The 16,830-nt window shown below is 36.6% G+C and overlaps 1 protein-coding gene across 2 annotated transcripts in view; it reads right to left on the reverse strand.

The window, feature by feature from the left end:
- The window catches only part of edil3a (EGF-like repeats and discoidin I-like domains 3a), a 170,278-nt gene that overhangs the window by 101,155 nt on the left and 52,293 nt on the right, over window positions 1-16,830 (reverse strand). For both annotated transcript variants that reach the window (XM_027138617.2, XM_027138616.2), the window contains exon 3: window positions 3,315-3,443. In XM_027138617.2, the coding sequence (XP_026994418.1) occupies window positions 3,315-3,443 (129 nt within the window). The remainder of the gene's footprint in view (window positions 1-3,314; window positions 3,444-16,830) is intronic.

Here is a 16,830-nt window from a genome sequence, read left to right on the forward strand (position 1 = left end):
CATCCATAATATCTGGAAGTGACATTCAATGACAGCAAACTACTCAGTGTGATATGATGTGATGAATGAACAACAGGCTGTTGATAGTGTTACACAGTTGGGGATCATTTTATTTGGATAGACCTCTGGAAACACCCCAAAATCTGTCAAGAAAGGCTGTTAACAACCTGTCGGGTAACTGTCTTTAACTGAATTGAATTCCGTGTGACTGAATTCTGGCAAATAGCCAAAAACGTGAGAAATCTGTTATTAGCATTTTGTTCAATTCAACTATTCACAGGACCATCAGTATATTTCCCCAAAACAACATGGAAAATGTCTAGATGAGCATATAATATCTAATAGCATAAATAAATGAATTTTTGTAACTTCTATCATGTAAGAAAGCTGGTGTCTGATACTGTTTTAAAACGATTTGACATTTCAGAATTCAAGATTCAAGAGGTTTATTGTCATGTGCACAGTGAACACCATAAAAGAATATTATTATATTGCACGTCTCCCTTACAAAAATAATAAAAATATATAATAAAAATGTATGAAAAGTTCCAAAAACATAAAATAAATAATAAAACAGTTTATATAAAAACAAAACAGTAAGACTTAAGTAAGGTGCTCAGTGTGTTGTGTGGCAGCAGTCAGTGGAGGTTATGAGGTGTGAGGTAGTGGTGTTAAGTGTTGGTCAGGCTATATATATATATATATATATGTGTGTGTGTGTGTGTGTGTGTGTGTGTGTGTGTGTGTGTGTGTGTGTGTGCATAATAAAATTATATATATATATATATATATATATATATATATATATATATATATATATATATATATATATATATATATATATATATTTATTTATTTTTATATCAACAATATCAATTCAATTATTACCGTACTGCAGGATAACACCATATGCCATGTTCTCTTCTCACATAACCAGTTCAATGTTATTTTTGAACCAAACTAATGCCAATGTGCAAACAGATGCATCCATCAGGAACTGAGTTCAATACTTCTAATTAGTGCAGACCACGTGTAGGTGTGAATGCCTTGGCCTGCAGGGACCTGTCTGTAATAACACCACTGTGTGCTACAGCTATAGAGGATGCATTCTACTAGTCTTAAATACAAGCTTATTGAACCCCCATGGCCATATTTTCCAAAGTTTTTGAGCATGTTTGTTTGTTGCTTAACTTATTCATAATAGGAATGAAGGTACTGACTGTATCTAAAACTTTAAGCAACAATTTAAAGATGCATACGTTTGGTAATATATGTACTGTTTGTTATTATTAGATTATTATCTAGCTTAGGGGGTTCCCAAACTAATATCATAATATTAGTCCTGTTAGAGAGTTAACGGTACTTGAAAGAAATTGTGTTTCATGCTATGTTGTGGCCACCAGACCACATCTATTCCATTTGCTTTTATTCTTTCAGCAGATGTTTTAATCTGAAGCAGCACCGAGCTGAGCACTCGGGGGTTAAAGGCTGTGCTCAGTGGCCCAGGCTTCATAGCTTGAACTCTCAACCTTCCAATCAATAGCCCAGAGCCTTAAGCACTGAGAGACCACTGCCTAATCATTATTTATTTTTCTTTTTTAAATAAGCTACAAATGTCTTGCTGCATGAATCAGACCTACTAATAATCATGTATTAGCATGTTAGCAACATTCTTCATATTAGGTACTGAATTTTTATCTTTCACTGTACTTTTATCCCTTAACATCCAAACACATACTTTACACCAAGAGCATGGGATAAAAAATAAAAATAAAAAAAAAACCACTGACAAACCACTGATTTCACTCAGTGTGTTAAAATAGGAAAAGCTTTTGTCGTCTTGTTGTCATTGTTCCTGTCTGAAAAAAAAACAACACAGTAGATAGAGATTTCATATTTTGTTCTTTTATTACTTTCCTACAATTTCGAACTGTCGCAACTTTTTGTGATGTCAGTAGACTCTTATTGTTCATATAGCCCTCAAATGATTACTAGCGAGTTTTAAGGTCCTTTGTTGTTTTATACAGTATGTAGTATGTTTTTTTGGGTAGAATGACTTTCCAATGACTTAAAAAAATAGTTTCCAATGACTTAAAAAAAAAAAAAAAAACACTAGCGAGCTTACGATCCTACTTGGAGTACCGTGACAGAAACCTGTTTGATTAAGCTAGCGAATTTCTAGAACATATGAAACAGATTCAATTAGAATTTCATCAGAAACTGAGTAACCAGTGCCTCAATAATAGTGAGCCCTTACCAGTGCCCCAACTCATATACACCATATACTGGGTTAGTACCTAAGGAGCTGATTGAGATGCACCCTTTGGAAAGATGGTGACAGAGAATGTGACAATGACACAATTACAGCCACACAGTATATCATGACTTTCCAGTCACATCCACTTTGTTAAATAATGCTTAGTGTATACTTAAGTAAACTCTGCAATTTCTTGTTCAGACTTTGCCTTGAATTTCTGGTTCAGACTTTGCCTTTGTGTTGTGGTTTTGGAGTTTGCCCTGAGATCGATGCTTTCGGGTCACATGATTGTCTCATGTGAAGTGGACCGTGTTTCCTGAGCCAAATTTTATACTTGAATCAAATCTCAATCTGCACTTGTATCTGTCTTCAGTTCCATTTGTGGTTCTGTGAGTCTTTAAGGGAATATACAAAAAAAATCCCATACATGAACAGTCACAGAGCTGTAAAGGTGCAATAGTCTATTTTTTCACATCTATAATCTAGAACATAAAAAAAGTGTTAAAGCTATAACCCCAGCATTAATGTATTGGATAAAAAAAAAGGCTGAAAAAAAAAACAGTTTTTCAGATATTGAATTCTGGTCCTGAATGCTTGTCTGGGTTTGAATGAGCCTCTGTGATTCATTTTACAGACACTCTACATGCCATTGTAGCCCCTGAGAGGGAGATTTATGAAAGTGGTTGGTTCAATGAGTAAAAAGGAAATAATATTAATAATATTGCAAATATCAAACCTAACTAGATCACTGTTAGAGATTAAAAATGTACTAATCTTATCTAATGCATCGATAGCAAGGTTATTTTGACCATAATTGAGACAAATCAATTAAATATAAACATCTGTCTTTGTACTTATTATTAAAAAGAAAAAAATTGTGCCTTATTTGTGTGTGTGTGTGTGTGTGTGTGTGTGTGTGTGTGTGTGTGTGTGTGTGTGTGTGTGTGTGTGTGTGTGTGTGTGTGTGTGTGTGAGACAACTTCATAGACATGGTGTTGTCCAGCTGCTAAATTATTAGCCACGCAACAGATTTTAATTAAAAGATCATTGATCTTACTGTGCTGGCAGTGGATGCCGTTGAAGCCAGTTGCACACTTGCAAACGTAACCGATGAACGTGTCGCCCCTGTAGGTCTCGCTGATTTCACACGTGCCTCCATTGTGGCAGGGGTTTGGGTGACAGGGTCCTGTAACAGAAATACTGCAAGATTAATAAAAGCACTGGATAATTTAATTTTAGTGATTTATTTAACCACAGTTCTGATATTACGAGTATTCACTTTGTAAGTCGTTCATTTCAAAGGTTTTAAAGGCATTTACAATTGTGACAAATTGTAATAGTCAGGCTTTAAGATGCAGTGTAAAGGCTTTAAGATGCAGTGGTAAGGCTTTAAGATGCAGTTTAAACTTCACGTTTTCAGACCCAAAGAAAGTCTTAAGGTCTGCAATTCTTGTAACGGGGCCCGATACATTTTTTTGTCATATTATCTTTACAAAAGATAAAATGATATGTTTATAGTTCTTAGAACATAAATAATAACTTGTTTTGGGGACAACGGTGTGAATGAGCTCAAAGAAGAGATTCAGAAGATCACAGTAGAAGAAATGGATAAAGATGAGAGTTAGTGTATAGAGGGATGGCTTGGGAACACCACTATTATGATCGTATGAGTTCATTCCCACTAGCACTCTCTGAGGTATAGCAAAGCTGACCTTGCATCTCTAAAACAGAGCAAATCACCGTCAAGCTGGACTGCACTGTCCATGAGAAGATCTCTGAAACTTTATCTCGCTTACTTCACACACAAACCCGAGGCCAAGGCTAAACCAAATATCTGTTTAATAAATAATGAGTGTTTTCTGCCTGCTGCTAATACTCTAGAGCCAATATTTGTATTCACCAGCTGAAAATAACACAGAAATCAAAATGCAGAGGTGCCTGGAGAGCTACAAACGTCCAACATGATACCTTAGATCTCAGAAAAAAGCTTCTTTCTTTACTGTCACTTATGACCAATGTACCTGCATTGCAGGTCACTGTAGATCATAAAGACCACCTGAGACTCATAATTCATAGCCTATCAATATAAAGCTGATGTTTTAAACATAAGGGCACCCGCAGTGGATTGCATGCTGTCAAAACCTGCTGCGCAAAAACAGATTAATCTTTTACAAAACGTCTACCGGGTCCTGCTATCGAGCCAGAGTGATGGACAGTGGACATTTAATAAATCTGTTAAATAAAACCATTGACAAAATGTAAATGTATCTTTTTCCTTATATATCTATACGAGAGACCTCCGTGACCATTGACCAAAATATTCCTTATGTAAATGTGTCCATATAAATGCATATACTAGGAAAGTGATTTCTAAGATTCTTTTGGCTCCTGGTCTTCTTAAAGACTTGATATTTATATAATGGGACCAGTTTCAGTCAGATGCTTAAAGTAATGCATTATCACGCAATGTCCGTCCGTAATTGCATTTATCCTCCACTGAATGATGTGAAATATAAGAAGTTAAATGGAATGAAATTTTGAACAATGAATGTAATCTTGTGTGCTCGTCAGCCAGTCCAGAGGGCTGATTTTCAGGAATGCTTTCACAGCAAAATGAGCAAAAGCCAGAAGAGAACAGAGCTTACGAGCAAAACCGGTCTCCCAATATCCTTTCATTACTTGTGTGTGCACTGACCTTTCTGTCCAGTGCAAATAATGGAGCCCATCATGTCTATCACTTCGTTTTTCTCATACACTGATTGCTGCCTCTGTTGTAGTGAAACTGTGATGGAACAATGTCAGGGCAATTTCCTATCTGTTATCTTTAATCTCTTAAACTCCAAATACCACAACAGTGGGCTACAGTACAGTGTGATCAACATCTACTCTTACAAATTAACAGCATGTCATCTATTTTGCTTGTGAAACATGGTTCAAGAGTAATGGGACATATTATACATGACAAGTGGGCTGGAATGAAAAAACAACAACAACAACATCATCGACTGGTTTACTATAGCAAGGGGGTGTCATTTCTCAGAATATTTGAATTTAAATAAAATTGGAATAAATAATAAATATGAATAAACAATTTCAAATAGGGTCCATTTTTGTCTGTATAAAGCAAAATAAATCCTAAATTGATGCAAACAGAGGTTTAATATTGTAAAGAAAATGTGCTGCAGGTTCACTATATCTGAATATGTATGTATCTAAATAAATACATTTATAAAATGTCATTTTTTTTATATATATATTTTGTAGAAGCTGACCTTGACTGAAACAAATGGACTCCAAAATGGCTAAAATGCCTGACTATGATCTCGTTGAAAGCTAATGAAGATTGGAAAAATGGTTTTGTAACTAAGATCCCACAGAATCTGCACGAAAACATGATATCACATGACCAGGTACTTTATATTTTATCACTAGTAGACCTGTAACACATCAACAGCTCCTCTTAAATCTAGTCATTTATCAGCATTGGTCTAAAAAGTACTGTCTGAATGTCTACACGGGTTGAAGAAACTATAGATCAGAACAGACCAACAGACTACATTTCATTCAGTTGTACAATTCAAGAAAACAAACATTTCCAAAAGATCTTTCTACCATACAGTGATCTGCATAAGTTTTCACCCCTGCTGACTTATTACAGGAATTCTATATGACATTGACTTATTGGTAAACAGATTTAAAATGATTCTGAAAGAGGAAGTAAGAACGATTGAATGTTAAAGAACTTGATTGAGCTAAGCAACAGCCAATAGTGTTTAAGATATGCCACAGACATGCAAAATCTAATTAATCCTGAGAGGAGCTTAGCAAGCCAGCTAAACATGAAGACCAGTGAAGAGTTTAATGAGAACCGTTTACTTACTCTAACTGAGAGGGAAACTCTAACAGTGTATAAAAACAGAATCCCATTCACACTCCTCTGGGAATCGCCTGTCACATAACCTCCACTTCTTCCAAATCAGCTCCAGCCTTTTCTTTTTCTCATCCAAGCAATGATCGGAAAAGGGAATAATGTGTGCGATGACCTACAGCCAAAAACACCATGATTACTGCTAATGAGCTATTATACCATGACTGTGGAGCAAGAACCAACTCCGAGGGTAGGACATTGAATGTTCTAGACAGCATTTAACTGGACACAGCATTGACTAGATACGACTCATCAAATATTTTTGTACATTTTCTTGAAAGTGAAAATGAAGCTAAATAAAAAACAAAAGCTTTTTTTTATTTATTTTTTATTTTGTATTATATTGGTTTCTATTACTTGGATTGTATGTAACATTTCCAGGTACTAAATTAATTATCTTTATATTCCTGCATCAATTTCTCTACTGTGGCTCTTAATGGGATAACACAAACTAGCTCTACTGTATCTCCAACTTTTACATTTAAAAGAATGGATTTTTTGTGTGTTTTGTGGTGCCCATATTCAGCACTGAATTTCTTTCTCATGTCACACTCCATAGTGGTGGTTAATAACTATGTATGAAAGTGGACGCTCGGTGCTTTAATGAAATAGTCGGCGCTTTTTAAAAAAACGCTGTAGTGTTTTAGCAGTATTATGCCAACTAGGGACAATAGAGTAAAAAAATTGTATTTTAAATCGCAAAAAAAAAAACGTTTCTACAGTATCCTCAAAGCAAACCCATTTCTTTTCTCTGAAAATAAAAAACAGTTAATTATGGTCCACAAGGGGATTTAATGATATAAAATGTGAATTGTGAATTCAGTTGGTGAGGTGGAATAGCACTTTTATCAGTCAAGAACCAGCCTATTGTGTATTTAACTCCCATCATCTCATATAAACATCATATGGACAGCAGAGTCTCTTTGATATAAAAATAAAAAATCACCATTAAAGTAATATTTCCACCACCAAGTGTGTTTAGCCATCTTGGATATGTCAGTGGGTGTTTTTATCTGATAGAATGCAAAGCAAAAGCTGTCTTTTGTTCAACCGTAGCAGAATTTCAGAGCTTTGGCACCGAATCCTCATCCCTAACAAGATTTGAGGTTAATTAACAGGACGGAATATGTATAATGGTGTTGGCCGCACTCCATTACTGCATCTGTGCACCCTGGAGAAGATGGTGATAGCACTTCCTCTGAATTTTGACATGACAGTGTATAACTCCACAAAGGCACTGACAGGCTCCCTAATGAAGAATTGATGCCACTGCTAATCTAAGCAGAGGCGCACAGAAGTAAAGAGAGACAAAGATAAAGAAAGACAGTAAGAGAAGGGGAAAAGTCACACTGCATATTTCCATTGTGTCCTCCACCGAGACATCGCAAGGCATCGTAGATGATGAAGCAGAGCTTTGTCTTAGGTTCCTGTTGCCTTTTGTACTATAACAGAACGGAGTGCCAGGCATTGTGTGATTGATGTTGGCCAGCACAGACAGCACCGTTTCCAGCAAAGAAGCTTATCATTCAGCAAGAGCCAAGCTACAAGATGTGACTCGGCAAAACCTGAGCAGTGTTTTAACACAACCAAGTGTCCTCTGTTTTCTTTAGCAATCAGTCATGACACAGAGGCCGTTATCTACACGTCAGCTTCCTATCTACCCTTAAAAACCCCATTAGGGCTTCAGTTTCATTGCTAATAGGCTTTGCTTACAAGGATCGGTCAAAATGTTATTAGGACAGTACTAGTTTTTGTGTCAGTCTTAAACCATGGATAAAATGGAAATACAGCTAAACCACAGAGATATTTTGGCAATTTTGTCTTTCTTGGAGATTAGTTTGATTGTAGTGCTGATTAATGCTCGTTCAACATCCTGCTATTTTAAGGTTTGCTGCATCACAGCAATCATCACTGTATGCCAGTGAGTAACCTTTCTCAAGGTTCATTATACTGTAGTGATTTCGGAAAATTGCATAAAGACTGTGACCAAAAGAAACTTCTTTATAGATCCCCTGAGAGTCTGAAAGATTCTTCGTTTGACGATTGAGCGACTAAGCAGGTGTTCCTGTTCAGTAGAACAAGAACAAGCCATCTTTAAGTGTTTTTTTTTTTCATCCAGTGTCAGCACCTTTAGCCCCGCCCCCTTCCACAATGTAAACAAAGCTGCGACAGTGCACGAATTGTAAAGAAAATTCCATGCTATATTTTTGTCAGTTGAATACGTGTATACGCTGGGCATTTTATATTATTGTAATTTTAAATCTGTATACTTTTCTATTATCTATGTACGGTTTTCTATTATTACAATCCATCTTGCATTACATTAAATTACATGCCTAGGCTTTACACCAGTTGTGTACATACAGTAACATGCAAGGTTGTTTGAGCAAAAAACAGCCATAATTAGCTAAGTGTATGTGGCCCTCTGTCTCTAGAGAAAAGCAGAGAAAACAAATAACCTACAAAATGACCAGGAAAAAGGCAGAGTAGTAATTAGTGTAACCTTGAGTGACCTCCATAGTCATGTTCAGCACAGTTAAAGAAAGCTTATCCAGCTTCGGCACGGCTCAGAGAGCAGCAGCATGACGGACAGGAGCTTTGGACCGAGAGGTCAGCTGAAGCCCAAATCAAAATGAATGGAGCTCAGAGTGCTGCACTTACAGTGCAGAGCAAATGTCAAGGTCACATTTAGATACAGGAAAGAAAAACCATTCTAATGAATAAATATATGAAGACTTTTATACGATTATCTAACTCTATTTCTTTCTATTCAAGAATGTGCTGCGTAAACCTGAGGCAAATACATGTACAAATACAAATACTAAGGTTTTCGGAGAATCTTTAGATGTAACTGACAAAAAGACAAGGTTTGCACACACTTAAGATAAAATAAATAGATAGAAAAAGGACATGTTTGGTTTTACAAATGCATAGATTTCTAACAGTAAAACAATGTGGATGTAGGGGTATTAATAGCAATCATAATAAATAATATAAATCAAATATAATATAGATATACATAATACAATCTGTTAGCTTCTGACCTCTGTATAATTGCCACCATACTCATTTTAATCTCTACACATTTTTGTTGGATCTTTACAATATAGGGCTCATGTATTACTGGATATATCTGCAGTCCATTATTAATGCAACTGTATGAATGGTGTGTGCAAAATATTTTAAATATTTAGACATTATTTATAGAAGTAAAAATGTATTTATCTGTTTATCTCGATAAACTTACATGTATTCAGATTCTGTAGCTGCTTAAACTTAAGTGTGTAGTTCACAGCTCTTTCATGGAGATTTAAAGCATTGTTTAAAATCCTAAGGCAGGGTTTTGTCTCGACCACTGCGTTTTAACAAAGGGGGGAAAAAGGAATAGAAAATGCTGACTAAATTGGGAACTTATTGGATGTTTTTCTTTTGCTGCCAGTTGGAATATGATGTAACATGACTGCAATAATTGCAGACAGATTATGAAATAGATACTGAATAAGGATATAGTATGATCTACAGTATATTTCAGTATTTCCATGCTTATAAAGTTACATGTGATCCAGCACATCATAGTATTTCACATTATATAATGCAGTGATGAAGTTATGTTTGTAAAATACTAGCTACAACTTGAGATCATAAAATTATAAAATTTGGATAATACAATTAAAAAATAATCTAATTTTGCAAACCTACCAATGACTTCTTCATGCTCCAGTGATACAGACTATACTGTTTACATTACAAGTTTTCATCTGTTGATTCATTTTTCCCGTATTTTTCCCTATTCTGTCACACTGACCTTGACATTCATTTATTTTAATGCATCAGCTATATGCAGGATGAAACACTGTGCACTTCATAGCTACACAGCCATACACATTCATAGAGGTTTCACAGAGGTTGGTGGTCCATTAGTTGAAAACGTGTTGTGCTAGGTAACAGGGTTACACGAGGGTTACACGGCCTGATTGTGTCTCGCTTCTTTTATGGTGGACTGCTGTACTAGGCTCTTTAGATTGTCACTAACAGTTCACTGGTTTCTGCCCTCTAAACCCAATACAGACTGCAGCTGGAAAGCCACAAGCTTTCATGCCCAAGTGGCTCTATTCACTTTAAGCATTCTTTTCCTCATGTGGTGCCTCTACTCATCCATAACAAAACAGATGAGATTCAGTGACATTTGACTACAGCAAACAGGAGGCATCCGTGACTTACAAAGCATAAACCCTGTTAAGGGAGGTAAATGGGTAGTGACCCATACGTACAGAGTGGTGCAAACGTCTCTTAAGGGATGGAGGATAAAGTTCAAGCTTACCTTGGAAAGTCCTTCTTTCATATGCAAGGATTTGATATCCGTGTAGGAAAAGGTTATTTACCAAGAAAAGAACAACAGGATTGAGAGATCTGGGGTTCTAACCTCATCTCGTGAGTAATGAAATTATCAGCAAGGGTTTTCCGCACTGGAAACCATTACACTTCATAAAGAATAGCGTATCAAGACATATAAGGGAGCAGGGGGATTGTAATGAATAGCAATGCAACTACCTGTAACTGATTAGTTCTCTAAATTGTAATATCTATATTCATATTAGTGTGAATATAGTCTAATAAAGTCTGGACCGTTCTGGACTTTTTTGAGTAAGCGAAGTAAGTGAAGTAAGTGAAGTATCTAATAAAACGTTTCTCAAATTATAAAAATCTTATTATAAATCTTAGAAAAATATCTTAAATTAGTTTTGGGGTTTGCCACATTTATTTATGCCAAATAAATAAATACATTTGCTAGGTTTGCTAATGTTGTCAGTATCTACTCTATGTCTAAGCTGGGATATGCTTACAGTGCTGCTGCTAGTCAAAATGGGCTTATTTACACATTTAATAATATTTAGTTATAATACATGCACTATTTTCTAGTAAGACTTTCTTGGAGTAGAACATGTTGATTTAAAAATGTAAAAAACAAAACAAAACAAAAAAACGTAGGCAATAAATATACATATATAATTTTTTTTAAAAATACTTGACTTGTTATTTTTGTAGACTCAGGTGATGAAAGTTGACCCTCTGTCCTGATCTTAGTGGAGTTAATGGATCAGCTCTAAAAAAAAAAAAAAAATCATATTTCTTTTGTGAATATTGTTTCAGCTCGAGATGCTGATGATCCTGACGCTATCTGCCCTAAAGTCCTGCATGCTCCATCCTGATACGCTGTTTTTGCTTAGCACCTCGTTCACTAGAGGTGAATCACCCACTGCTGCTGCTACTGAGAATGAACCAACATTTATAATCCTAAAGATTGTGTGGGGTTGCTGTGGATGTTACCACACATATACCCTTAATATTGCACTTAATGAAGCAGGTTTATGTTCATGTCTGAATCATTATTTAGAGGAAAACTTCTCTTGGATACTATAGATAAAAAAAAAGAAGAAATCGTAGCTGACTCGAATGCCCATAAAGCTCCTTTCAATACACTTTACACTCTTTGACTTTATCATACACAGGTAATGGTGGGTAAGAATTGAGTCATAATCGCACCGCATCAGCTTTCACCCAGGAGAGAATGGGTTCCCTTTTGAGTCTGGGTCCTCTCAGGATTCTTTACTCACGTTGTCTCAGAAGGTTTCATTTCATCACCATCGCCTCTGGCTGGCACATTAAGGACAAATTTTCAACTACTGTAACCAGATTTTCGAAAAGTTGTGGTAAAAATGCCATATAAATAAAACTAGTAATAAATTGAGTTTGTATAGAATTGACTGTATACATTTTTTGCAGCTTAGTAAATCAGTGTTTTAGGTTACATGTATGTAAAACTCTTCATTCCCCTCGTCACGAGTTCATTCATTCATTCATTTATCTGAACTTCTCGGGTCACGGGGAGCCTGTGCCTATCTCAGACGTCATCGGACATCAAGGCAGGATACTGTCACAACCAGGATGGAAGGAGTCAGACCCATACGCAGGATAGCTTCAAATGAATAAAGAATGAAGTCAATACAGTAAAACACGAGAACTAAAACAATACAAATGACGACACTTAACAACGACTAGGGTAACCAAACGTAACTAATGATTCCGCACTGCCATCGGCTCACTTAAATATAAAAGACAGTGAGACACGATTAGAAACAGGTGTGAAGACAGGGAGGAGCAGACGAAGGCAGGGCAGACACTTGAAGAGGAAGGTAGACAAAGGCACATGGCCATCACAGGGCACACACACACTCATTCACTCACACACTACAGACAATTTTCCAGAGATGCCAATCAACCTACCATGCATGTCTTTGGACCGGGGCAGGAAACCGGAGTACCCGGAGGAAACCCCGAGGCACAGGGAGAACATGCAGACTCCACACACACAAGGCGGAGGCGGGAATCGAACCCCCAACCCTGGAGGTGTGAGGCGAACGTGCTAACCACTAAGCCACTGTGCCCCCCTTCGTCACAAGTTTCTTATATAAAACAGATTATAAACAGATTATTCATTCCGAATCGTTATTTGTTTGATTACATCATTGCTATTAACATTAACCCTGACTCTTACTGTAACCTTGAAACTGTTACAAATATGTGAGAAAGGTTTGAGATGTAACACCATTGAGCTTTTAATCATAATTTCTGCTTGCAGTCTTTAGTATAGTTCAAGCTGTCACAGAAAAGCACAACAGGGACCAAGAACTGAAGCTGGTTTTACAGTTTTAATCCCTACGTCTTTGATTAACTTATCCTATTTGGAAAGCTACATGCACTCACAAAGCTTTTTTTTTTTTTTTTTGCTTCATCTTTCCCTGAGGAGACATCCAGTAAAAGCGTTGTTCAGCAGTGCAGAGCAGTTGCCAGCAGCCAAAATTTGTATTCAAGTGCCAGCTGTTTTATATGCCCTCCATGACTGGGGATGTTTGAAGATATAATTGTTTCCTTCCTCATTAGACCGATGGACAACACGGTTACACCATCCTCCATTGGTATGCAGTGTACCGGCATCAGAAGGGTCAAATAGCAAACTTAACACTCAGTGGTCTTCTCCAAGTGCGCTTGTGGTTTTGTCTTTCCGCGAGTGCACTGAACTGGAGAGAACTTGTGGTCATGTCGGTTCAAACATTACCAGGCATTAAACTCATAAATTTGTACGATTACAAACAACGCAGCTACACGAATCTCTTAAGTAAATGTTAATTGCACCTTCAACTGTTCAGACATGTCAACACTCCTGCAAACTTTATACAAATACATTACAAAACCTGTGATTAAGGGCTGCAGAGCTGCGAGCAAAAGGGTAGCACCTGTTCTGCACCATGCTGCAATTCTCTCTCTCTCTCTCTCTCTCTCTCTCTCTCTCTCTCTCTCTCTCTCTCTCTCTCTCTCTCTCTTTCACTCTCACACACACACACACACATACACTCACACAAATACACACGTATACACACAAAAACACTGCTAGCTGAATGTGAAAATTCTACACAGCTAAACAAAAAAAGGTGCTAACGAAGGGTACACAAGGGCACAATTAGCAAGTCACTGGTTGAGAAGGAGGTGCTTCTACAACACACCCAAGTCAGGAAAATTTCTACCAAATGGAAGTACACTTCCTAAACCTTTTAATAACTTTTCTCATTTGCTCATGTCTACCAGACGTTTAGGAATTATCCATAAAAACCCTAAACATCCATCCAATTCAACACAGAAATGTTTAAGGTCAATGGTTTAACTTTAGAAGACAAGTTAATGTTTTGTACGGAGCATCTCGATGTTTAGGTCTAAGATCTATTGTAAACCTGTGTTCTGATTTGAAAGTGAATCAGTTTGCAAGTGCACAGTAGAAATGCTGTGGATGGGTGTAATAAGATGTGTCTATAATTGTTTTTATCCTTGTTATGCATCAGGGGCCTTCATGACAGTTGATAGCTGAAATCCAGATGCTTTTATTCAGAGTCAGGTTACACACATGCTTAAGCTGAATTTCTGGGTTCCTTGTCCATCCATCCATCCATCTATCCATCCACCCCACAACTACTGATCAGGACCTAGAGTTTATTGCAGAAACACTTCACATATTCATCCCATGTTTTGGAAAGTCAGCCAAAACCAAAGAACCTGGATTAAACCGAAATGTATGTTGGAAGAACGTGTGGAAACTCAACAGACGCACTAAACCAAGCTCAGGATCTTGCCCCAAACAGCTGACTGGTTCAGTACAGAAGGGAATGTAATAAACCTAAAAGGTCTATTATGTGCATATTCCAAGTCAATTATATTTGTAGTACCATAATTACAGTACAGGGTGAAGCTCTCTATTCTGATCTAATGGGAAAATAATTACATAAGCTCCTTTCACTAAACCTATGTGTAGTATTTTTCACACAGTAAGGGTTATTCTGTAGAAGGTTATTGCTCATATGATCTTCTCTTTCATCCTACAATAACAATGATTCATCTTTATGTTTGCTGAAAACTTCTTGAAAAGCCATAACACAGGGATAGCATCAAGGTGATACTGTAGCTTACTCAATGTTAATGAGATAACAAGATGTCTTTCTGTGTAGAAAATCTAAATGACACATTTTATATAATAGGAATGTTGCTGGTTTGTCAGCAGGTTTTATGCCAGCTTAAATAAATTGGTTTAATTAGTAATGGGTTAAAGCATGCCTAATGGAATAAAAAAAGGTCAAGTTTTAAACTTTAATCATGGCAAGCCACAACATCATGCAGAGCAACAGCTGCCATCACGTTCAGTTCGATGTCTATACACGTTTCTCACATGCAATTTCAGCTCACGCACCAGCAAGATGTTTACTCAACACTCTGATTTCTGAATTCATTTACTGTTTATATTCCTGACCTTGATGAATTATTCATCATTTTGGCTGAATCACACTATCATGTAGTGTGAACACCCTCAGACTCACATGCACAAAATATGTACTTTGAGTAAAGTTTTATTTTGATGTCTCGGGATAGAATTTCAAACCTACTGTAACTCATCAGACCCTGACCAAGAGAATGAGCTTTAATTTGTACTCAACTTTAACTTTAAAATATACAATCAAAAACCTAAGCAGATGATTGATTTCTGACAAATTGATTTGTGTTCACCAGACTAAAAATCAGGCCTCATGATTAACACCTAAAGTCCCAGAACTCACTGGCAGAACCAGATTATTTAAGTACAGTAATTCTGTAACATGGAACTTACATTTTATCTTATTTTTATACAACTGAGTGTTAAGAGCCTTGATAAGGGGCCCAGCAAGGGCAGCTTGGTGGACATGGGACTCAAACTCACAACCTTCATAGTGGTAGCCCAACACTAACGACCGTAACCACTAGGCTAGCACACTCCCTTTTAACATTATACTTTTTAACATTATAGTTACATTTAATGTTGTTGAACATCCACAAGCTGTTGAAGATCCAGATTCCGAAGTGTTCTGTCATGAAAAACATCCTAGTTACAAAGTGCTGACAGTGTAGACTCTACAGAAATGTTAAACCTTTAAACCTTAAACTGGGACGTGGTAGCTCAGTGGTTAAGGCGTTTGACTACTGATCGGAAGGTCATTGGTTCAAATCCCAGTTTCACCAAGTTGCCACTACAGGGCCCCTAAGCAAGGCCCTTAACCCTCAATTGCTCAGGTGTATAAACTGAAATAAAAAAAATGTAAGTCACTCTGGATAAGAGAGTCTGGTAAATGTAAACTTTACCTTTAAAAATGACTTTCATTTTTTAGAATAGAATAGAATTCATAAAAACAAACAAACAAACAAACAAAAAAAAAAACAATTCAAGCAATCAATACAAGACATTTGGAAGCATTTATTCAAATCATTTTCCAAATGTTTGTTGGACACAAGCATCAAATTACTCTTTTTTTTTGACCCAATTTCAAGAAATCGCTCGTTCATGTCATGTATGTGTTCTTTCTTTCTTTCTTTCTTTCTTTCTTTCTTTCTTTCTTTCTTTCTTTCTTTCTTTCTTGTTAATAATGAGCTACTTTTCTATTGTTGATGTTGAGCTTCAACCCAGATAACCATGGTGCTGATCTGAATCTAAGCTGCTGACCTAATGATAGAGAATTACTGTTTGAACCCTGAATGTCTAACCCACATGAAGGTGCTAAATACATTCGTTTTTTTCCCTTCTGCTTATGCTAAAAAAAATCTGGTTGATTGTGTTTTCTCTTTAGTTTAGTTTCATTTGGTCTTTCTTGTGTTGTGTTTTGTATAGTTCACCACTGGAGATGTCACCACAATGTCCCAAACATTCGTTTTCAAAGAAATAATACTCAACACTGTCATACAGTATGTGGCTTGTGTGGATCTGCAGTATTTACAGTATAGCATCATGTTTTAGTCCTTGCGGTTGCAAAATTTGCTATTCAAAGGCTTCACTCCGAGTAGAGTTTCAGAATTTCCCAGTAGAGTGAAGTTAATGTTGGAAGCAAAGAAAAAAAAAGAGGGTTTAAGTTTGGGTGTTTAATATAAGTTTAATATTGTCCAAACTCAACTTTGGACAATATGAATATTGTAAACAACAGAGTGTATTAAACACACTATGCAAGTCTGTGAGTTAACTGTAACCCTGAGACCCTTTTTTTTTTCCTACTGATTGATTGACTGATTGATTGTTCAC

This window comes from Tachysurus fulvidraco, chromosome 9, assembly GCF_022655615.1.
Source record: "Tachysurus fulvidraco isolate hzauxx_2018 chromosome 9, HZAU_PFXX_2.0, whole genome shotgun sequence".
Taxonomy (NCBI): domain Eukaryota; kingdom Metazoa; phylum Chordata; class Actinopteri; order Siluriformes; family Bagridae; genus Tachysurus; species Tachysurus fulvidraco.